The 23478-nt window shown below is 37.7% G+C and overlaps 3 protein-coding genes and 1 long non-coding RNA gene across 4 annotated transcripts; 1 reads left to right on the top strand and 3 right to left on the bottom strand.

The window, feature by feature from the left end:
• Positions 1–4778: 4778 nt before the first annotated feature.
• Positions 4779–5625, bottom strand: LOC130694162 (uncharacterized). The gene is made up of 3 exons (XR_009001942.2): positions 5520–5625; positions 5199–5456; positions 4779–4934 (listed from the first exon to the last, which is right to left on the bottom strand). It is a non-coding gene; the product is annotated as an uncharacterized LOC130694162 (long non-coding RNA).
• A 4008-nt stretch (positions 5626–9633) lies between these two features.
• Positions 9634–11816, top strand: LOC130694145 (uncharacterized). The gene is made up of 6 exons (XM_057517292.2): positions 9634–9781; positions 9851–10137; positions 10212–10368; positions 10437–10572; positions 10641–10886; positions 10981–11816. The coding sequence occupies exons 1-6, from the start codon at positions 9659–9661 to the stop codon at positions 11484–11486; spliced, it is 1455 nt and encodes a 484-aa protein (XP_057373275.1). The 5' UTR covers positions 9634–9658; the 3' UTR covers positions 11487–11816.
• Positions 11817–13488: 1672 nt separating this feature from the next.
• LOC130694146 (putative ankyrin repeat protein RF_0381) lies at positions 13489–23191 on the bottom strand. Its single transcript, XM_057517293.2, has 4 exons — positions 22561–23191; positions 15406–15911; positions 15211–15335; positions 13489–15149 (listed from the first exon to the last, which is right to left on the bottom strand). Exons 2-4 carry the CDS (start codon positions 15722–15724, stop codon positions 14424–14426), a joined length of 1170 nt encoding a protein of 389 aa, XP_057373276.1. The 5' UTR covers positions 15725–15911; positions 22561–23191; the 3' UTR covers positions 13489–14423.
• LOC130694036 (death-associated protein kinase 1-like) lies at positions 15877–17762 on the bottom strand. Its single transcript, XM_057517175.2, has 4 exons — positions 17534–17762; positions 16936–17450; positions 16748–16872; positions 15877–16689 (listed from the first exon to the last, which is right to left on the bottom strand). Exons 1-4 carry the CDS (start codon positions 17704–17706, stop codon positions 15877–15879), a joined length of 1626 nt encoding a protein of 541 aa, XP_057373158.1. The 5' UTR covers positions 17707–17762.
• Positions 23192–23478: the final 287 nt, after the last annotated feature.

Below are 23478 nucleotides of genomic sequence, written 5' to 3' on the forward strand. Positions count from 1 at the left end.
TAGGTTTCAAACATTAATTATAAAAATACAAAAAGTCGGGCTTAATTTTTTTGTCGGGCTTATTTTTAAATCTGACGAAATTGAATTTCCGCTAGATGGCGATGTAAGTTCATCAGCTGTAGTGCCAGAAATCAAACTATTTTGTGCTCGTAGAAGTTCAATCAAAACAAATGGTGTGTCAAAATGTGTTTTCCTTTTTTGTGTTGATCAAGTAAAGCTCATCATCGGATTATTTTTTGTGTAACAGGGTAACAGGTGTGGTGAACTATCATCATACTTATTACTTAATTTTATCAGCAACTATCCATCATAGTTTTCTCATGCTCGCGAAGAGGTACTAGACATATATTTTCCAATAAGAATCCCATTGCCATTATTCTGCTGTTGAGAAGTAGCTCATCAAATCAATATTGCAAAGGATACTGGCACGCTATCATCTTGGCATTTCGACTGATCCTTTCACATAGTGTGATTTTGAGTTGAAGAGAGAGGTATTAGACTCATATTTTGGCATTCAGTGTTTTAAATTGCCATAATTCTGCTTTTATTTTTAGCCTGCAACTAAAATTGAAAAAAATGCAGCCAAAGAGATCATTCTTCGCAAGCTCATCATTGTGTGTAAGTTTGAATGTGATGGGTGCAGCATCTTCCTCACAACTGCGTGGAAAACGATTGGAAACCACAAATTCAGCAGTCTTCTCACTATTCCTACCTTGCCAGTCACCACACTTTGACGTGAACATCAGCACCACTACGCCTCAGTATTTTAAGTTTCTTTTTTCTTTAGTATTACTTTTTTTTAAGATTAATATCTTATTATAGGACTACCAAGCCTGCCTCATCATCCGGAAAATTGCTGGCCCTGCAAACTCCCCAGTCTACGGACAGCAGGCCTAAGTAAAAAAAGGCCCTTCTTCACCTCGCCCGTCATCGTTTCGCCGTCGCCCTGTCATCGCTTCGCCCATCGTCCCGTCATCGCTTCGCCCGTCGTCCCGTCATCGCTTCGCCCGTCGCCGCCTAGTGGTCGCCTCATCTTCGCCTCGTGGTCTTCGTGGTATCGTTGTTATTTTACGTAATGTATAGTGTGCTAATTAACAGGTTGGCTGCCACGCCCCTTTTTGTTCCCCTTTTTTTTTTAGCTTGATAGGGACGGGCCGCGCTGCTCTACTCCATGGTCCATGTGCCGTGGGGTGGAGCTGTCGCCACTGCCCAAGATTCGCCGTAAGGCGCACCCAGGCAATGCACCACAGGGCCTCCCTTTTTTCCGATGCGATGCTTGGTTGCCAGGGGGTGTGCATTCCCCTAATGGCTTCCAACATCGTGTCAGCCCGGACCATTGTGTCCCCCTCTGTCGCCATCCATCAGATGGCGATGTAGTTACTGTAGTGGTAGGGGCGTGGCAGCCAACCTGTTAGTTGTATTGTGTATTGTATGTATGTTGTATTTTGTATTGTCATGTAAAGTGGTGGAATAGTGGGTGGAAGGAGGGACAATAAAAGAATTTAAAAGTTATTTCACGTTGTATTTATCTATGTAGTTGATAGCTGAGTTGGGGTTTGAACCCAAGACTACTGTCATGCTACTCCGATACTTTACCATTAAGCTACCATTAACGTTCATTTAAAAGTAGATAGTACTAAATAACCTTGTCTGCTGTGCATACGTAGATAGGCATTCAAATTCCAGTTAGTGTTAGTACAGACCGTCATGGGTGAACGGAACGCCGCTGGTCTAGCGTACCAATTGTATGAGGTTCGATTCCTCAAGAAGCCTGAAATACACTAGTATGTAAATGAATACACACTTATTAGATGTTACTGTCGACTATTTGAATTTAAGTACAACTTGAAAAAGTATGAATAGACAAACACCCGGTCAATAATAAATACAACTTTTCCAAAAAATGTTGTTTAAAAAACTTTTTATTGACAATTCTCTGCACTTTAGAATTAGTTTTGCAACTTAAAAAGGGCACAACAGCCCTTTCATAGTTGCCGTCAACCCAGGCAGGGGGAGACACTGCCTTGTTGACCCACCGGGGAGATTACCCGGTGATTGGCTAAGAGAAGCCGGAAGAAGAGCCGAAGATTTGGAACATTTTTACAGGAGCGATTAACCTTTAGTTCGGATTTGTGGGCAGCCACGTCGCCCTCCGTGAACACATCATCGGACTACGCGGCACCCCACGTCCCCTTTCCGGCCAGAGCCCTCCAAACCGTGGTATATGTTGTTTTTAAATATACCTACAGTAGGGGCATGACCCCCTACGGGCTTATTAAAAATCTAGGGGAAACGGGGCTACAGAAAGAAGGGAGCCCAGATATGCACTTCAATTTTTTAAATATTAATTACCGTTTTTAAATGAGAACGTGAATAAAGTACGGAAATTCCATGTAGTGTATCCAATCATAATACTTCATTCAGTACCTTGCCCCAAACAAGGAACCTTTTCAGATCAAAATTTATGATTAATCTATAATTAGACAATCAAACTCCATTAAGCATAAAAACTCTTGTTTCATATATATATTTCATACCTTATATGATTCGTGAAATGATTGCTTAGCATATTCTTCTGGGAGAAGCTTCGGAAGAGACAACTGGAAATGATAACATACTTGATATATACACGTACAACATACGACAAGTCCCATTGGAGTTTGCATTGTTGATAGACACGTTCCCAGAATGAACAAAATCCTTTCCTATTGAACAGGGAAGAGTTACGTAGATAATACACAATTATATAAAAGCTTCATTTTTACTTACAAGTAAATATTAAGAAGAAGAAATTGGTCCTTGAAATGTTAGTGAATAAGAACATAATCCGTTAATGTAACATCTGCAACATCAAACCTGAATCTCATTCAAAAACTAGCATTCCAATTAGACAACCAAATAGCAAACTCAGAACAAATAAGGATAATGTAGGCTGTGCCATGTATGTGAAAATGTTACGTTTAAAGTAAACTTGCAGACAAGTTGTCATTTGTAATTAGGCAATCATTTCACTCATCCTCAAGTCAAGATCAATTTAATAAGAAACACACCCTACCTGAAGTTGGAATGTGATTGACGAATCATGAAAATTGACACCTTTGTTGCCAACATTTCTTACATCTGGGATGGCTGGCCGCAATGAGAATCCTTTTCAAATTCACTACAACTGTTCAGCTATGAAAAGACAGAAAATGTGTCACACTGGGCAAGTTTGTTGAGCCCACTGTTAAACAATTGATCAGGAGCTTGATTCCTTCAAGCTCGAAGCCGATAACAATCCCAGTGAATTGAATGACTAAAGAACAAATAATTGCTTGTTAAAATTATACACTTGTTTTGAATTCTTACTTAAAAAGTTTAAGTACCTGACCAGAACAGCTGACAGAACAGTTGTGAAGGCCATGAAAATGAATTGTTATGTTCTCCGCTAGATGTCTCGAAAATAATCAGAACATTTATTACCGTGCAGAACACTTTTGGACAAGTGTAAACAAATTACCTTGAATTTACTTGCAAACGCGTTACGCAAAAAATGTGACTCATGCTTTCCCTTCTTGAGGTTTGAACTCAAGACTTTCGAAATACTGAACAGAACCTGTACCACATAACCTTTTTCTTGTAATTGTAGTGTAATCGATTTTAGTATCACGTTATGACTAATGCGTAAGGCTGCGTTTAGGATGGTTCCAAAAAATCCCGCTACGAACGCCACGGGTAACGTAGTCCATAATCGTGAAAAAATAGCCTCGTAATATTTGCACCAGGATGGTTCTAAAAAATCCCGCTACGAACGCCACGGGTAATGCATCCCATAATCGTGAAAAAGAAATAAACCCGCATTTCCACAATAAGTCTTTTATTTTCAACTTATAATTGTATTTTATGCTAACGTTCATATTTTCCGTCCACGACAAATTTGATATGAAGAAATAAAATTTTTTTCAAAGAAATGTGAGCAAATTCTCATAAATCATATACTTTGGCATGCGTTATGATACGACAAGCACAATATGTGTAATAAACAATGGCTGATATAGCCTACCAACAATCCTGTAAATACTAGTAATATGCAATAAATATTAATTATATTGCTTAGATCAAGAATTCATTAATTTGTTTTTTTTTTAACTGTAAGTTGTCAATGCCAAGTTATTGTTGACCTTGTATTGCGAGCTTGCTGCAATAAGCATAACATCTACCATAAAACAATATAATGATCCACTTTCTTAAAATTCTTTCCCTTTCTACTTTTCAAAATTTCTGTTTCAACTTTTGTTTAACAAATAACTGCGTAAATGGCAAGCTATGTGGAAATATATCGTAACCTTGTTAGAAATAACACACAGCAGGTGCTGCCATTTTAAATTGACGATGAAAACCCAAGTCTCCGTCTAATATACTCTATATATATATATATATGTTCATGGAAATTTGCAGCGAACAACTGCATCGCCACATTCACTCACTATCCATTACTTTTCTTAAATCATTCGAGCGTTAACCAGAACAGCCCATATTTTTTCAAGACTAGCCTAAATGCCACTACGTGCTATATACTTTGTCAACCCACGCACTAGTAGCCTCCATTTACAGTAAGTATGGACGATCGCGTTTGGCAGAAAGCTTCATGTACGTGGTAATTGCACCTATGGGCAATGAATGCAACAAAACATTTTAAAAAGGAGCAGCTCAGTACCTATCAAATCAAAAAACACCAGCATAGTTAGTAACAAATAGCTAATTAAAACAGTCAACTATACTCAACTGCTGACGGACATCCGACAAAGATGAATTTCACGACGTTGAGCTTCAACAACAGACCTGCTAGGACGGCCGTTGAAAGAAAATTGACGTACGTTCAGAGTCCAAATACAAGACCTGGTATGAGCTCGTTGTCACCACGTAGCACGGTACAACGCCCGGAGAACTGCAATCTAACAAACAAACAAGCCATCCAACGTTTTGTTTTGCGTCTGTCACTTGAACAACAACATTCGACTTCCTATCTCAATATTGTACATCAAATTTGATACACTTCCTGCACACAGACAATTATATTTAAAAATTTAGTGCGGATAGTGTGGAATGGAAATTCTAGTGTAAAAACCTGCTGTGTTATCTTTCCCACTTCACTTTTATATACTTTTGTTTAAATTTATTTTAGAAAGATGTTATGAAAATGGAACAAGAAATGCTACCTTTTTTTTCACCAACCACCTTCAATCCAACAGGTTTACTTTGTCATCTCCATGGCTGTTAAGTCTGCAACATGAATTAGGTTAATATTCTTAAAAATAAAAACATTAAAAAAAGTGGAGGCTGAATAGCTAACTAATCTAAAACCCCTTTACTTAAATATACTTGCGAATTATGTGTAACTTTCACATCCATTTTATAAACACCACCCGTTTGTCCACTGCAACAGCACCACTTGAACAGTTCTTCCATGTTAAACCCTCAAAATGGGACATAGTGTTAACATAAGCATAATCCGAAATAGAAGTATAAATAAGATTTACCTGTGTATGAATATGCTATCACCATATTTTGATCCTGATTTTTGTCAGTACATCAAGAACGCGTTAAGAATTGCACTATAGGAATTGACAACTTGACCAATTTCACCTCACAGCAAATGACATCCATATTCGAACTCGAGTTAGATATCTGTTCTTTCTTCTTCAACAATTTTCTTGACCCCAAACAAATGTAAATTCAATTTTTAGCTACCTACTCTTAAAATCATTACGTATCTTGAATAAAACAAAGTTAAAAGCAGAAAAGACATGAACACAAAAAAGGAATTACCGTACTTCAAATTAAACCAAAGCTAGAAAAAAGTGAGGATAACCACAAATAAACGCAGAACAAGACACTCACTGATCACTACATCAATTCAATACCTTTCTCAAATACTTTTTCCTCTTGTTTCCACTTAATTAAGATAGCTTTAGGATAACAGTTATTAAATTCATCTCGAATTCTTACTTTGCTTAACTTTTAGAAGTATGTTCTCTTTCATGTACAGAAAGGTACCACAATAAGTATCACCTTTTCTAGTTATCTCTAGCATGGGAGCGGTCAGATTTGTTACCTTGCAGTTTAGAATGACTCCATTTTCTCCACAATGTGGTCGAATAACTGGTTAGCTTTAGATTAGAAATCAATTTCCAGGATTCCGATAAAAGGTATGTCAGTTCTGAGCAGAGCACGCAAGTAACTACTGCACCTTTTCAATCAAAATGGCCAAGCGAATTAGCTTCTACAACTGTCGAACTGCTGATTTCCGGACAAAAGAACGTAAAAGGACTGTTACCAACATGGATTTCCGTTTAACCTCGTAAACCTACACAAGAAAAGGCAAATTAAAATTATTTACAGCAGACAAACACAAAAATTCATTTTTTTACCATCCAGTTAATCCAAGTTTTTATATTTACTGTGAAATGTTTAAAAGAAAAATAAACTCAATATAGGTGGTCTGCTTACCTTCCAGTTACTGCAACACTTCAAAACTATGTTGACTTTACGAAGGTAACAGGCACTCTTTTCGTTAACGACCTATCCCCCGTTGAATGATTGAATTAAGATACCCCCTTCAGTGAACAAAACTAATAAATAATAACTATTTTTTCTTTCTCTCTTCGTGTAGCATTCCAACCAATGAATGAAACCAATTCACCTAACGATAAATTAGACCCAACTACGAATAAATAAGAAGAAAGGGAAATTAATAACATTAAAACACGATTGGTGTAGTACCTACTTTCAACACATTAGCTGCCACGGTGCTTATGTTGAGTCTTCAATAATCTGCTGGGCCGGCCTTGTCCAGTTGACATTAGACAAGCTCAGGAACAAACACCTGCCTTCATATCTAAAACTAAAAACAATATTGGAAATTAATATCTTAAAAAAGAGAAACCAACAACAGTTCAAATGAAATATAACATTACTGAAACACAAGGGTGGTAGAAGATCTCAATCCACCATTCCAGCCAACGACAATGATGATTCATGGGGAGATTGACCTGAACCTACAGATATAATAACACTTGCATGAAAAATTGAGCAACCATTCCCTTACGACCTTATACATATACGTTCACCATGCTTTGCAGAGAAACCATTTTACGTTCAGGCAGTTTTAGGCGGGAAGTTCACAGATAAGGGAAGTGCTCTCCGCCCAACACATTTTGAAAGTTATCAACATTATTAACTATTGGCTTTAAATTTATAAATGATGTTGCACTTAATGATTAGCTAAACCCTTTAATGTAACAAATTACCAGATAGTTTTCCTGATTCCAAATGGAGAAGCCCAAAGTCGCTCTTGCAGGACCAGGACAATGTCCACAGCGCGTGTCAACCCTATCAAAGAAAGTAATCGTGCCGGATATCGCCATTTTTGGACTATTTAGAAGGAAGGGAAAAATGTTGCCAGATGTCAGCGAATATTTGTTTCCTTTTTATTCACATTTACAAAATATCTTCAATACGTATACATTCATATTTATCTAGTTTATAGAAATTTTATAAATCCAACGCCATAAAAAAAATTGTGCTTTACGTACGAGAACGTTAAAACTTAAAAATCTGACAGCGTCGATTGTGACTAGTATGTGATGTCGGTGCTAAACTTGTCAACAAATCTTGTGAAGCCGAAAAGTGAAATGAATATTCATCTGAAATTATAGTAGGGATTTTAGAAGAAGAGTACTTTCCACAGACTGGCCTCAGCATATTATGACTTTGCTGGACACGAAGGCTTCATTTGAACAGTTAAACCTTTGTTGGTATTTGTAATCGTCACTCGGAGGGGGTTAATAACCAATTAACCGTTAAAGAACAACGGGTTTGCAGAGATTTGTACCACTGGCTTTTGAAGCACTTGCTTTACCAAGTAGCAAACTGTGGCATTTTGTAAATGTTACTCTATCACATCATCGGTCTGGACGTATTTGAAGGACATTCGGGAAACACTTTTTCTTTATTCATTACAATCATTTTAATGTTTTAAAACATACACTCAATATTTCAAAATATTTTTATTACTACCTGTTTAGATGTATAATTGCTACGTATTTTTACACCCTACCACCTTGTTTGGCTCACGAAACAGATCACCGTAACGTGCATTCAACAGTAACATGAAATTGTAACAAACTTTTTACCCAAGAGCTTAGTAAAAAACAAAAAAACACTCCTGTAATTTCATTTGATTTGCAAATCCTAGAGCAAAAGTCTGTTCTGTTGATTTTTATAATTGTCTCAGCAAAGCTTTCATCTTAAAGGCTTTTATTTTACATTGATAAGTAAATTTATAAATTGTTTGTTGTTTTTACATGAAAACCAAACAAAGTTTCATGATACTTTTTACGCGGTAGCCATGAATCTTATTCTCATTGAATTTAGTAGAAGGTAAACTGTACACTGGAAAATTTGTGCATCGATCACGAAGTTCGTCCGTCAAGAGATACGTGAACCCAAATATCTGGTACGTTTAAAATTAAGTCATGTTATTTGAGTAAACTCAAGTAAATTTCAAAGCAACACGATTAAAATTCGTTTCAAGAAACGTTTGAAAGTCAGTAAGTTTTCCTTGCCACGTATCTCGTATGTTAAAAACAGTTTGGATATCAAAAGCACCGAGTTGTGTGCGCCTTTCGAAAGGCAACTGCTACTCGCCAGAATGAACTCAACTCCAAACTTGAATCTAGATAACCTTAAGACATTTGATGAGGCATGTGTACAAATTGCCTTCATCGCGTTGCCCCCTGGCAATCTAGCTGATGGTTCTCTGATGCGGACTGGTGAAATAAGACAGAGTCGTGCTTCTAATACGTGTTTTATAAATATGCAATGTAGTTTTACTTTTGATATTTCCTTTATAATGAGTCTGTCAATCGCTTTACTCACAGGTAAACATGGGTTGAAAGAGAATTTTGTACCCACTGAAAAAAAAAATATATAATAACAAAAATAAATCAACGCAATAAAAAAAACCGTAAGTAATTTTTGGAATGTTTAATTTTATTCTGTAGTTATGCATCACTTTTAACTTTGTCCCTTTACTAAGGTTAAATGAAAAATTACAACGATTTTATACATGCACAAAACGAATGAGAAACATAATGGGTCAGGGGGGTAAGTAATTTTCCTGTTGACCATTTCCAGTTCGCTTTTTTGCGTTTTTTTCTTTTTTCAGGATCGACTAGCATCACCTAAACTTATGTAGAGAAATGAAGAGGAAAAGACGCGGGAACGACGACCAAGAAACCGAAATGCTGTTGGATTCGTGATAGATGAGAAAGGAAATGTGAAAGAAGAGAACGAAAGACGCGATTAATTCGAGAAAAAGGGGAACAGAATGCTGATGGTAAGGATCAATGAAGGTCTATCATTCTTGATTTATGGAATAGTTTGACAACGTCCTTGAGACTTGCTTTCGCAATCTGGAAAATACGCTGCAACTAAGAAGAAATGGCGTTTGCGCTATATGTCTCGTAGATAAGATCTGATAAATGGATTCTTCAGTTACCACTGCAACTGACCTCTTTTTTTAAATAAATGTCTATTCACAACATTCTCTAAGCATTTAAACCAGTTAATAGTTTGCCCGGTATTTCATTTTAATCCGCTGTGCGAAGGCGAAAGGATGGGACATAATTTATCCGGGACGATTCGATCGTTTCGTCTTATTTTGGCGCTGTCTACGTGCTATCTCACCGCTGCTCCACCTGATCTTCAAGCAAGAGTTGAACAACTTGAGAAAAACTATGTGAGTCCCAATTCATATCTTTTCTTGCTGCATTGATTCATAATGGTTGACTTACGCGTTCGCGCAAAGGTCGAAATTAAAAAACATTTGGAAGCCAAAATTTTTGATTTGGAGACGAAAGTCGGTCAACTGGAAGCCAAAATTGAAAAACAGGATTCACTTTTGGCCGTTCTCGAAAAAGGACATGACCCTTTGAAAAATACTGTCGCCATCAATCGACCCCGTCGTCAGATCGCAACTCATCGTACTTGCCGGGAAATCAAGGACGCAAATCCGTCGCTCTACGACGGCATGTACTGGATTGATCCAGACGGACAAGGCATCGGTGATCCACCAATCTACGTCGATTGCCTCTGGTAGGCGAGGCGGCTGCATATATCTGGTGGTATCTTATATCTGATAAATAGTGGCGGTGGATGGATACTTTCAGGGGCACAACATTCATTTTGCATGACAGCGAGTCGTTCATGGACATTGGAAATTGCACAGAACCCGGATGTTACTCGAGGCAAATCAAATATAACGCAAGCGATAGACAAATCCAAGCGTTGATTCAATTGTCTGAGTACTGCTTCCAAATCATTGGCGTACCGTGACCAAAGCTCAAATTTATTTTAATGATCGTTTATTCTAAAATTTGTGATTGACGATGCAGTATTATTGCAGAAACTTGCCATTGAAGTACAACGGGACCGTCTATGCTTGGTGGATCGACAAAGACGGGAAAAGGAACGAGTTTCCCAGTTTGGAGAATTGCGACAACCTCGATGACACTGTAAAGTTTGAATTAAGTACGAGAGTTTTATTTATTTGAATTAAAAAAAAACGAATTGACAATTGAAATCGGGGCTGAATCTAGATTTCATAGACGATGAAGATATGTTGCCTGTCACGCGCCTCCATTTTAGCAATCCCTTTAAGGGCTCCGGCAAACACGAAGTGAGCCGGTTAAAATGTTTTGGTAAGGTAAAAACGCAGCCAATGCCGAGATCGTGCGACGATTTGCAACGGATGGGACACACTCTCAACGGTATCTACTCAGTCAGGAGAGCTAAACGAATAGAAACTGTTTTCTGCCAATTTGATAAACGACCTGATGAACGACGTAGGTGATATGTATTCACGTCTTTGATTTGATTAACTGTCATTTTGGTAGATCTGCAAAAGGAGATATGTCAAAATCAAATTCTTAATTTCAGAATTCCAGGAGAGGATCGGATATCAAAACATAAAAACAAAGCCAATATACTTCAACGTACAGAAAGACAAGAATTTTTCGAAAAGAGACGTTCCGCTTCCGTTTGAGATTACCATCGTCAACATTGGAGAGGCCATGGATTTGCCAAGCGGCGTATTCACAGCACCCGTCAAGGGAACTTACTTCTTTTCCTTTGCTGGACTCACGCAATTTCCGATGCTTACAGGTCCAGATCCAGTTCCAGTGCAAAGGGAACTAGGCGCCAATCTTTATAAAAATGGTGAAAGAATAGCAATCAGTCAGGTTAATATAGGCTACCTCGTATATCCGGATAATCGAAGTCCAATCACCCTTCAAAGCACTGTATCTTTGCGAGCTGGAGACAAAGTATGGATCCAGATATATATTGGGATCAGTGGAGGGTTTTTATACGACGAGAGGCATGCGGAAGTGGACCAGGGTTCACACACGCATTTTAACGGGTGGCTTTTGGAAGAAGAAATCTAAGTAATGCAGAGGTTTTCCACACCCCAATGTGTGCCAGCAAGTACTACGACCACAAACATAAAACATCCTTCAATCCCATTATCAATGTACGTTCATGTCTCTGTAGGGACATTATAGTCTTGCAAACAGCAATTACCTGGCTGTTTTACCAACTGCACATGTGTGAATCTCATTCTATATGATTGCTCAACATGTTTTTGCCATCGCTGTTTCTTTTCAGGATTGAATCGCGTGCTGGAAACTGAGCGTGGTGAAATAATGTTTTCTTTTTATTTTTACTTTATATTTCCTAGTTGTCGATTCTCTGCAATACAAAACTCTGTTCAGTAACATTGGTTTGGCCAATGCAACGATGTTTGTTGATACCTTAAAAAATCATCAGCATCAGAAACTGATTTCTTAATTATTCGAAATTCTTAAATTCAATTCACAGTATGAAATTCAGTTCAACATTTCATAATTCCATTGCCATTTTTTCGCGATTAATTATTTTATTTTGTTTCTAGCGTGAGTTGGCAATGCTGTCGAGGAACTGGAGTGGGGAGGGTAAATAAAGCGCCAAATTACGCTCACCAACTGATCAGTTTCACCATTGCCATTTTAACTGACAGCCACAAAGGATGTCTTACCTGTCGCTTTCTACTCGTCTCTATTTCTGTTTCCGTATTGTAAGAGTTTCAGTGTTGAAGACAAAAGTTTTCAGGGACAATCGGCTGACAAAAAATTAAGTTTTCAAATCAGATAATGTATCAAGTGTAAAGAAAAACGACGATGGCAAGTCGGTCAGCTGATTGAGAGACTATTGGCGCCCTCGACGGGAATGTAGCAACCACTACCCAATCGCCCAGTGTAAAGCAGATAGTTCATCGATGGCTGTGCTGCGTTTGAATGCAATTCGTAACGGAGGAAGTTCTCTGCTCCATTTCCAGGTTAGTTTTTAGCTAATTTTTTTTTATTTTTTTTTGCATGTGTCATCATACAATGACATCTCTGAAGGGCCTAAAATCTAGACCCCTCTCCTCTCCCAGTTATTTGGCTGTTTTTTTTCAAGTTGTAACCGTTTATTTTTTTGTTTTCCTTTTATTGATTTTCGAGAGATCCTTGAAAATGATGCAGTGTAAGAATGCACTGATTACGTCTTTTTTTTTGCCTATTCATGGTCGGCCTTGTCTTCCAGTCCTTTTTTTTTTGCCATGTTTCGCCATTTTGGGCTCCATTTCTGCTTCGATGTCGCCATAGAGTGAGGTTTGACAATTCATTGTTCGAACTGAAGAACAATGCAAGGGGCCTGCGTTTGCCAGAAATGGGGAAACAGGTGGCTTGGCAGAATCGTTTGAAAAACAATCACTCTTTCTTGCCGACTTGATTTGATTGATTTTTCGCATTTTGTTCCCAAACTTTTGAAGGTCACACAAGGAAAAGTGGCATTTGCTCGGTAGATGTCTACTCGTTTAAAAAATCGTAAAATCAATTGTATACAAGCAGATGATTTGGCTAAAAACAAATGGATAGAATAGTATAGCATATAGTAGGAGGGTTTTAAAAACTTATTTAAGTAATTGTATTATTAAATGGCTGTGTTGTTGATGTGAACTACACACTTTTTCAATTTGCTAAATCTTTATCGGTGTATACAGCCTTTGTCAATGTTTTTTTGTTTTTACTTGCTTTTACTTTTTATTTTCTTTTTTTAATGGTTTGCTAAATTGCAACACAGCTGGCAAGAAAAGATTTGATTGTCAAGTTTGACGGTCGTACTGTTTTCGCGTGAAAATTTCTTTCATTTGACTAGCGGAATTGTTAAACGATCGCAGTTAGCTCTACCGGCAAAAGCGGTTTCTCATTTGCCTTTAAGATGACGAAGAAAATTGGGGGTTTTTATTCACCATTCGAGATATAATTTTTTTATTGTTTATTAAGGTTCTTTATTGCTCTGATTGTTTTCCTGAATGAGCTCCATTACAGTTTGCTAGAAGCTTGAAATGAAATGAAATACTTATCCAATGAGAGAAGAGGCTTGTTGAACCGATATTGAATCACTTGTTTTTTGCTTTGATACTTTCTTTTATTTTAAAGTCGTTTGCCCACATCGAATTTATAAATTGTCGAATGAGTCGCAATCAACATGGCTAAAGGAGTCATAAATTGATAAGACTCTATGACGATGTAGTCATTATTTTTATTTTTGAAAGTCCGTCGGCCTGAGCAATACACCCAAGAAAGCGGGATTTTTGAGTTTTCAAGGAGTAAATGGCAAAATTATTCCGAGTATACAACAGTCGCCATATTTTATTTTCCGTTAAAGTGCATTGCATCGCCAAGAGTCATGATGAGTCATGATACAAACATGAAGTGCTTCGTCGAGCAGTTTTAGGATTTCGTCCTTGTTGCTAATCTTATCATTATCGCGTAAATAACTTTGAGCATTCCTTCCATCATTGTCCTTTGCATTCACATCAATTCCCAGTTGGATTAAAAGTGGAAAGGCGTCAATTAAATTAGGGTTTGAATTTGATCCACACAAATAATGGAGCGCATTCTTTCCCTGAAATTCCTTTTCATTCACATCAATTCCCAGTTGGATTAAGAGTTGAATGGCGTCAATTAAATTTGGGCTTGAAATTGATTCACACAAAAAATGGAGCGCATTCCTTCCAAATTTGTCCTTTGCATTCACATCAATTCCCAGTTGGATTAAGAGTTGAATGGCGTCAATTAAATTTGGGCTTGAATTTAACCAACACAAATGATGGAGCGCATTGCTTCCATATTTGTCCTTTGCATTCACATCGATTCCCAGTTGGATTAAGAGTTGAATGGCGTCAATTAAATTTGGGCTTGAAATTGATTCACACAAAAAATGGAGCGCATTCCTTCCAAATTTGTCCTTTTCATTCACATCAATTCCCAGTTGGATTAAGAGTTGAATGGCGTCAATTAAATTTGGGCTTGAAATTGATTCACACAAAAATGGAGCGCATTCCTTCCAAATTTGTCCTTTGCATTCACATCAATTCCCAGTTGGATTAAGAGTTGAATGGCGTCAATTAAATTTGGGCTTGAATTTAACCAACACAAATGATGGAGCGCATTGCTTCCATATTTGTCCTTTGCATTCACATCGATTCCCAGTTGGATTAAGAGTTGAATGGCGTCAATTAAATTTGGGCTTGAAATTGATTCACACAAAAAATGGAGCGCATTCCTTCCAAATTTGTCCTTTGCATTCACATCAATTCCCAGTTGGATTAAAAGTTGAATGGCGTCAATTAAATTTGGGCTTGAATTTAACCAACACAAATGATGGAGCGCATTCCTTCCTAAATCGTCCTTTGCATTCACATCAATTCCCAGTTGGATTAAAAGTTGAATGGCGTCAATTAAATTTGGGCTTGAATTTGATTCACACAAAAAATGGAGCGCATTCCTTCCATATTTGTCCTTTGCATTCACATCAATTCCCAGTTGGATTAAAAGTTGAATGGCGTCAATTAAATTTGGGCTTGAATTTGATTCACACAAATAATGGAGCATATTCTCACCATATTTGCCCTTTGCATTCACGTCGATTCCAAGGCGAATTAAGTCGTTGATTCTTCCAACTAGATCAGCCGAAGTGTAACCAGCAAAAAGTTGTCGAAATTCTGTTTCTTTTTCAGTCAACTAAATTGGTGAAATTCACAATTGTTTACGTTGTTAATTCCTCACTTATAAAAAATATTACTTTATTCTTAATGGATGCCAGTTGATTGACGACTTCTGTCGAATTCATTCTTTTTTCCGTATCATATTCCAACATTTTCGTTAGTAAGTCATTCTCATAATATTTGCGCAGTTCGCCATCAATTTCTGAAATTTAGCACCCGATTGTTTATAAATAGAAGAGTAAAATAGAATTGAAGTTAAAAATTGGCATTACTCGTCATATTCACTGGATTATTTTCAATGATGTTCTTGTGAATTTCAGTTTCACTTGAGCCGAATAAATGTTCTCCCTCCAAAAAAATATAACCGTAGACAATGCCGAGAACGAACACATCGCTCTTGACGGTGCCCCAAAACTTATTATTTTTCACGTTTTGATCGTTGTTGAGTTTTTCCAGCACTTCGGGTGCGTACCAAGTTCTCGTTCCTCTCACTCCAGTCCACGAGTGAAGTCCCTTTTCGTTTACGGATTTGGCCAGTCCAAAATCAGACCATTTCATTATTATATTTTCATATTTTCCAGGCTTTCGCATAATGAGGATGTTTTCCGGTTTAATGTCCCGATGTATTAAATTCTTTGAATGGATGTATTCCAGGCCTGTGGCTAATTGACGGAATATTTCGATAGGAGGTAGTATACGTTCGTTGTATTTTTGGGATTATCCATCCTTCAGAAAAAGTTGATCTAAAGAAGCGACACATAATTCCAATGCGTAGTACCTTTAACGCGAGAACGAAAAAAACAAATCAATTTTGGAATCATTTTGTTATTTAAAGTCATAAAAAAAATGTCTTGCATAAAGTCGTTGTCCGTTTCATAATGAAGAAGTTTGACGATGTTCGGATGATCCAATTTTAGCATTGCGTCTTCTTCTCTTTTGTCCACATGACGCATTTCAACTCTTTTGACTGCAACTTCACGACCTCCGAACTTCCCTTTGTTTACCATACCAAAGCCACCTTCCCCTATTGGTTGTTGGCGGTCGAACCAAATTTTCATCTCTTTGTTAAATTTATTTTGCGAATAATAAAACGCATTCCATCCAGCGTTGTCCGGCAGCATCATATCCACTCCGAATTTAGTCAAAATACCAACTGCGTCGACTAAATTTGGGGTTGAATTGTATCGACATAGATAATGGAGCGCATTCGATCCATCGTCGGTTATTGCCTTTGCGTCGATTCCGGATTGATTCAAGACTTCAATTCCGTTAATTAAGGTTTGGCTTGAATGGTATCGACACAAATAATGAATGGCATTCATTCCATAGTTGTCCCTTGCATTCACGTCGACACCGCTTTTGATTACGAGTTGAATTGCGTCGGTAAATTTTGGGTTTGAATAGTTACGACACAAAAGATGGAGCACATTCGTTTCGTCTTTGTCCTTTGCGTTCACGTTAATTCCGAACTGAATTAATTCTTCTATTTTTCCCGTGAGATCCTCTCGCGAATCACGCCCACACAGTTCAAGCAATTCTTTTTCTTTTCCAGTGAGCTAATTGATAAATTGACATTTGCATACGAATGCTCGACTTGCTTTAAATTCATTATACCTTATCCTTGATCGACTGCAATTGAATGAGAACTTTTTCCGATGTTATTCTTTCATTGGGATCGTTTCTCAACATTTTTTCGAACAGGTCATTCTCGTAACAGTCGCGCAATTTGCCATCCATTTCTAGGTATAGCAATCAATTCTTTTTATCAGAAAATAATATCATTATAGTATATCAGGTATTACTTTGCATGTTAATGGGATCTCCTTTAACTATGTTTTCGGCAATTTTATTTTCGATGGAACCGTAGAGATGTTCGCCATTCAAGAGTAAATTACCGAAAACAAGTCCCATTGCAAACACGTCGCTCTCGATGCTTACTGGATAACTGGTTTCATCTACATTTCCTGTAGGGCTTTTCTTCTTTTTTTTTTTCAATCGAAGCCACTCGGGGGCTAACCATGCCTTATTGCTTCTGATAGGACTGGTTTGCTTTGCTTCACTGACACTTCTGATCAGTCCAAAATTTGTCCATTTGAGAGTTATCTCATCTTGGCCAGCAGGTTCCTCCGCAATCAGGACATTTTCTGGTTTGATGTCTCCATGAACTAAATTATTTGAATGGAGGTATTCGAGACCAGAAGCTAATTGAAGCAAACCATCGATATGATGGGGCATACGTCCCTTGTATTTTCTGGCATCATCCGACTTCAAGAACAGCTGATCTAAAGTGTCCAAACACGGGCCCAATGCATAGTACCTGGTAACATTTTAACGAAAACAAAATCAAATCCTTGTTGATATCGTACTGTTCTAAATTCTAAAAAATAAGAAATGCCCTACAAATAGACATAGTCACTTTCACGCTCATGAAGTTTGACGATGTTTGGATGATTTAACTCTAGCAAAGCTCTTTCTTCTTTACTTTGGTGCCTATGATGCACTCGAAATTTTTTCGTTTGAACATCGCCAACTCTGAACTTTCCGCCAAACGCTTGACCTGAACCATCCACCATATTTCCGATGCTCGCCAAATACTGAATAGTTCCGCAATGTTACAGTTTTTCAAATGACTTTGTTGCGATGGCTTCCGTTCAGACCTAAGCAAATGACCAACGCCTTTACTTGATAACGTTTATCTTGAACCTGACAATACTGTGTAATCTACTGACCAGGTTTATCGGTAGTGAAACGCGTCTCTTACACAACGATTCGAGAACAACAAAAATTAATGATGAACTTTTCGATCCTGAATAAGCATGGCATTCCTTTCGCTATGATTGTCTCTATAATATTAAATTCTCGATCACCCTTTCCTTATTTTTATTGTTTTATGCGGCTATAATTTGTGGTGGTTTTTGGATCTGAAATATTGCCATTGTTGGTTGTGGATGTATTCATCATCTTTGTATTACCATGATAACAATGTGTTTATCTTCCTGGTGTCATCACCGAAAATAGGCCACTACCCGTATCGATGACCAAGTGCTTCCCCCAACCCCCTTTTCGCCTTTGTTTGCTTGGTATGTATTTTTGTTTTGCTTTTGCTGCTCCTGTTAACAGGAGACGTTCCTCTAATTTAAATTCACGATAAAACATTTAACTGTTTCCGTTAATCGCGTTTCGACAAAATGAACTGAATTAACCGGTTAATCATTTCATCACATTGTTTTCTACGTTGTGGATCTTTTCTACACATTTTGACTATATTACAAAAAGATTGCTAACAGTGTCAATCAGTTTTCAACTTGTTGACGTCAGTGCTATATCTGTAGCAGCTAACTAGGAGCAATAACGCGATTTTTTAACTTATCAGCCGGGAATTTTCTTTTAGCCAATTCATCCATTATCTTGACGTGTGTTGACGCGTTTTGGCCCCCCCCCCCCCAAACCTGATGAAGCATGAATAGCAGACGGGAGTGACACCTCATGGTCAAGTGCTTTACGACAACAGGATTACAGCCAATGAAACGTTTGACACCCAAGCCATCAGAATCATGGATGCGTAAATACTTAAAGAAATAGTACGTATCTATTCTCTATTTTCTTGCAAAAATAAAAGGTCTTCAAAGAGCTTACGAAAAATTCGCTTCCGCACTTCAGGTAATAATCTTTTATGGTGCTGATCTGTTCCAGATATTGGGTAAACTTTCAGGTATGACGATTCGAATCGAAGGCTTGTGCAGAGCAGAGAACTCACTTCAGATTCTTTTTTAATGGCAGGCTGTTGGTTTTTAGAATTGAAATTCTTGCTGGAAATTGAGCATGATGAAATAATGTTTTCTTGAATTCTTTTTATTTTTACCTTATATTTCCTAGTTGACGATTCTCTTCAATACAAAACTCTGTTAAGTGACATTGGTTTGGCGAATGCAACGCTGTTTGTTGATATCTTAAAAATTCAGCAGCTTCAGAACCTGATTTCTTAATCATTCGAAATTCTTAAATACAATTTGCAATATGAAATTCAGCCCAACATTTCATAATTCTATCGCCATCTTTTTCCGATTAATTGTTTTATTTGGTGCATAGCTTGTGTTGGCAATGCTGTCGAGGAGCTGGGGTAAGAAAAGCGCCAAATTCCGCTGACCAACTGATGAGTTTCATCATTGCCATTTTAACTGATATCCACAAAGGATGTGCTATGTGTCGCTTTCTACTCGTCTCTATTTCTGTTTCCGTATTATAAGGGTTTCAGTGTTGAAGACAAAAGCTTTCAGTCGCAATCGGCTGACAAACAATTTAGTGTTCAAATTAGATGATGTATCAAGTGTAACTTGAGGCAATGGACCACCTGGATGAAATGCTGCTGAATAATGTGTAGACTGGCTATTGAGACGGTCAGCTGATCGAGAATGATTTGGCGCCTTCGACGGGAATGCATCAACCACGACTTCCGTGCAGTGAAAACTAGTTCATCGATGGATGTGCTGCGTTTGAATGCAATTCATAACGGAGCAAGTTCTCTGCTCTTTTTCCAGGTTAGTTTTTAGATATTTTTTTTGCTTTCGTTTTGTATGTATCGTCGCACAATGACATATCAAAGGGCCTAAAATGTCGACCCCACCCCTCTCTCAGTTATTTAGCTGTTATTTTTTTCAAATTGCAACCGTTTATTTTTTTGTTTTTCTTTCATTGATTTGCGAGAAATCCCTGAAAATGATGCAATGTAAGAATGCACTGATTCCGTCTTTTTTTCGCCCTTGGTCGGCCTTGTTTTCAAGTCCTTTTTTTTCTGGCCATTTTGACGCCATTTTTGCTTCGATGGTGCCATAGAGTGAGAGGTATCGTTGACATTGTATTGCTCGTACTGACGAACAATGCAAGTGGCCTGTTTTTTTGTTTGAAGTGGGGAAACAGCTGATTTCCCAATCATCAGATGGCTTGGCAGAATCTTTATTAGAACCGTCTCTTTCGTGACGACGTCATTTGATTGTTTTTTCCCATTTTGTTTTCCCAATGTTTTGAAAGTCACACCAGAAAAAGTGGCATTTTCTTGGTAGATGTCTGCTCGTTTAAAAAATCGTAAAATCAACTTTATACTATGAATATTTTATTATGAAATGAAAAACTTTATCCAAAGAGAAAAGAGGCTTGTTAAACCAATATTGAATCACACTGCTGTTTTTTATGCTTTGATTTTTCCTTTCATTTTAAAGATGTTTGCCCACATAGAATTTTTAATCATCAAATGAGTCGCAATCAACTTGGGGTAAAGGAATAATACATTGGCAAAACTCTCGGCGATGCGGACATTTCCGGGGTTCTATTCTGGTGTATTTCTGAAAGTGAAGTGAGAAAGTAGGAAATTTGAATTTTGTAATGGTAAAAGATATAAGCAATTAGACTATGCGACAGTCGCCATATTTTTTTTTCCGTCGTTAAAATGCATTGCGTCGCCAAGAGATGAGTTATGATTCAAACAAGAAGTGCTTCGTCGAGCAGTTTTAGGATTTCGTCCTTGTTGTACATCCTATAATTATAGCGTACATAATTTCGTGCATCGTGGCCATTGGATATGACACGAGTTCCCAATTGGAGTAAGAGTTGAATGGCGTCAATTAAATTTGGGCTTGAATTCCATTCAAACAAATAATGGAGCGCATTGCTTCCCGAATAGTCCTTTGCATTCACATCAATTCCCAGTTGGATCAAGAGTTGAATGGCGTCAATTAAATTTGGGCATGAATTCCGTGTACACAAATAATGGAGCGCATTCCTTTCGTTATCGTCCTTTGCATTCACATCAATTCCATTTTGGATTAAGAGTTGAATGGTGTCAATTAAATTTGGGCTTGAATTTGATTCACACAAATAATGGAGCGCATTCTTTCCCCACTTATCCTTTGCATTCACATCAATTCCCGGTTGGATTACGAGTTGAATGGCGTCAATTAAATTTGGGCTAGAATTTGATTCACACAAATAATGGAGCGCATTCTTTCCCCACTTATCCTTTGCATTCACATCAATTCCCAGTTGGATTAAAAGTTGAATGGCGTCAATTAAATTTGGGCTAGAATTTGATTTACACAAATAATGGAGCGCATTCCTTGAAAAATAGTCCTTGACATTCACATCAATTCCCAGTTGGATTAAAAGTTGAATGGCGTCAATTAAATTTGGGCTTGAATTTGATTTACACAAATAATGGAGCGCATTCATTTCATATCTGCCCTTTGCATTCACATTAATTCCCAGTTGGATTAAGAGTTGAATGGCGCCAATTAAATTTGGGCTTGAATTTGATTCACACAAACAATGGAGCGCATTCATTTCATATCTGCCCTTTGCATTCACATCAATTCCCAGTTGGATTAAGAGTCGAATGGCGTCAATTAAATTTGGGCTTGAATTTGATTTACACAAATGATCAAGCGCATTCCATCCATCATTGTCCTTTGCATTCATATCGATTCCAATGCGAATGAAGTCGTTGGCTCTTTCTGTTAGATCAGACAAAGAGCCACGAGCACAAAGTTGTCGAAATTCTTCTTCTTTTTCAGCCAGCTAAATTGGAGAAATTTACGATTGTTTGCGTTGCTACTTCCCCACTTACACAAAAATAATATTACCTTTTCCGTGATGGATTCCAGTTGTTGGACGACTTCTTTCGAACTAACTCTTTTATCCGGATCGTCTTCCAACATTTTCGTTAGTAAGTCATCCTCATAATATTTGCGCAATTCGGCATGAATATCTAGAATTAAGCCACCAGTTGTTTAATAGATAGAAGAGTAAAATAATATGGAATTAAATTGGAATTACTCTTCATATTCACCGCACGTCCTCCAATTATGTTATCATGAATTTCATTTTCTTTTTCGCTTGAACCGAACAGATGTTCTCCCTCCAAGAAAAGATATCCGAAAACGAGGCCGAGGACAAACACATCGCTCTTTACTGTGCCTCTTTTCTTTTCTGCCTCTTCATCCTTTTTTTTTATTTTTGTTCAAGAATAAGTTTAACACCTCCGGGGCGTACCAGTTTTTGGTTCCTTCCCGTCCAGTCCATGTTTATGATCCCCGTTCAGTAACCTTTTTTGCCAGCCCAAAATCAGCCCATTTGATTATTGTCTTTTCATCGTGGCCTGGAGATCGCTTAATTAGAACGTTGTTCGGCTTAATGTCTCGATGAATTAAATTCTTTGAATGGATGTATGCCAGGCCTGTAGCTAATTGCTGGAAAACCTCGATTTGACGTGGCATAGGTCCTTTGTATTTTTTGGGATCATCCGACTTCAGGAAAACTTGATCTAAGGAAGCGTAACATAATTCCAATGCGTAGTACCTGTTACACGTCAACGAAAACAAAAAAAAAATCTACTTTGAAATCATATTGTTGTTTTAAGCTAGAGAAAAAAGTCATACATAAAGTCGTTGTCTTTTTCACAGTGAAGAAGTTTGACGATGTTTGGATGATCTAACTTCAGCATTGCTTCTTCTTCTATTTTGTCCACGTGACGCATTTCAACTCTTTTTACTGCCACTTCACGACCTCCGAACTTCCCTTTACATACCATAGCAAAGCCACCTTCCCCTATTGGGTTTTCACGGTCGAACCAAATTTTCATCTCTTTCTTATCTTTATTTTGCAAATAGTATAATGCACCCCATCCAGCGTTGTCCGGCACCATCATACTCACTCCGAATGTATCCAAAACACCGATTACGTCGAGTAAATTTGGGTTTGAATTGTCTCGACATAAATAATGGAGCGCATTTGATCCATCGTTGCTTTTTGCGTTCGCATCGATTCCGAGTTGAATTAAAATTTGAATTGCGTCGATTAAGTTTTTGCTTGAATGGTATCGACACAAATAATGAATGGCATTCATTCCATTGTTGTCCCTTGCATTCACGTCGATTCCGCTTTCGATTACGAGTTTAATTGTGTCGATTAATTTTTCGTTTGAATAGTACCGACACAAAAGATGAAGTGCATTCATTCCGTTTGTGTCCTTTGCGTTCAGGTTAATTCCGAATTGAATTAATTCTTTGATTTTTCCCGTTAGATCCAATCGCGAATCACTCCCACACAATTCAAGCAATTCTTTTTCTTTTCCAGTGAGCTAAATTGAAAAGAATTAAAGTGGGCATAATGTGATTGCTCGACTTGCCCTTAAATTCATCATACCTTATCCTTGATCGAGTGTAACCGAAAGACTCTTTCCAGTTCTTCTTCTCTGAAGTCTTCTTTCGATCTCATTCTTTCAATGGGGTCGTTTTTCGAATTTTTTCTAACAGGTTGGGGGAAAATGAGACGAGAAGACTTCAACTTTTAATAAC

This window comes from Daphnia carinata, chromosome 6 (assembly GCF_022539665.2).
Source record: "Daphnia carinata strain CSIRO-1 chromosome 6, CSIRO_AGI_Dcar_HiC_V3, whole genome shotgun sequence".
NCBI lineage: Eukaryota > Metazoa > Arthropoda > Branchiopoda > Diplostraca > Daphniidae > Daphnia > Daphnia carinata.

Coding starts and splice junctions, on each gene's coding strand:
- LOC130694146 (XM_057517293.2), bottom strand. CDS start 15,724: ATGCGAAAGCCTGGAAAATATGAAAATATAATAATGAAATGGTCTGAT. Junction 15,336..15,405: donor TAATCCAGTGAATATGACGA/GTAATGCCAATT, acceptor GCTAAATTTCAG/AAATTGATGGCGAACTGCGC. Junction 15,150..15,210: donor TGGCATCCATTAAGAATAAA/GTAATATTTTTT, acceptor TCACCAATTTAG/TTGACTGAAAAAGAAACAGA.
- LOC130694145 (XM_057517292.2), top strand. CDS start 9,659: ATGGGACATAATTTATCCGGGACGATTCGATCGTTTCGTCTTATTTTG. Junction 10,138..10,211: donor ATCTACGTCGATTGCCTCTG/GTAGGCGAGGCG, acceptor GGATACTTTCAG/GGGCACAACATTCATTTTGC. Junction 10,369..10,436: donor ACTGCTTCCAAATCATTGGC/GTACCGTGACCA, acceptor TTGACGATGCAG/TATTATTGCAGAAACTTGCC.
- LOC130694036 (XM_057517175.2), bottom strand. CDS start 17,706: ATGGTGGATGGTTCAGGTCAAGCGTTTGGCGGAAAGTTCAGAGTTGGC. Junction 16,873..16,935: donor AGATCCCATTAACATGCAAA/GTAATACCTGAT, acceptor TGCTATACCTAG/AAATGGATGGCAAATTGCGC. Junction 16,690..16,747: donor TGCAGTCGATCAAGGATAAG/GTATAATGAATT, acceptor TTTATCAATTAG/CTCACTGGAAAAGAAAAAGA.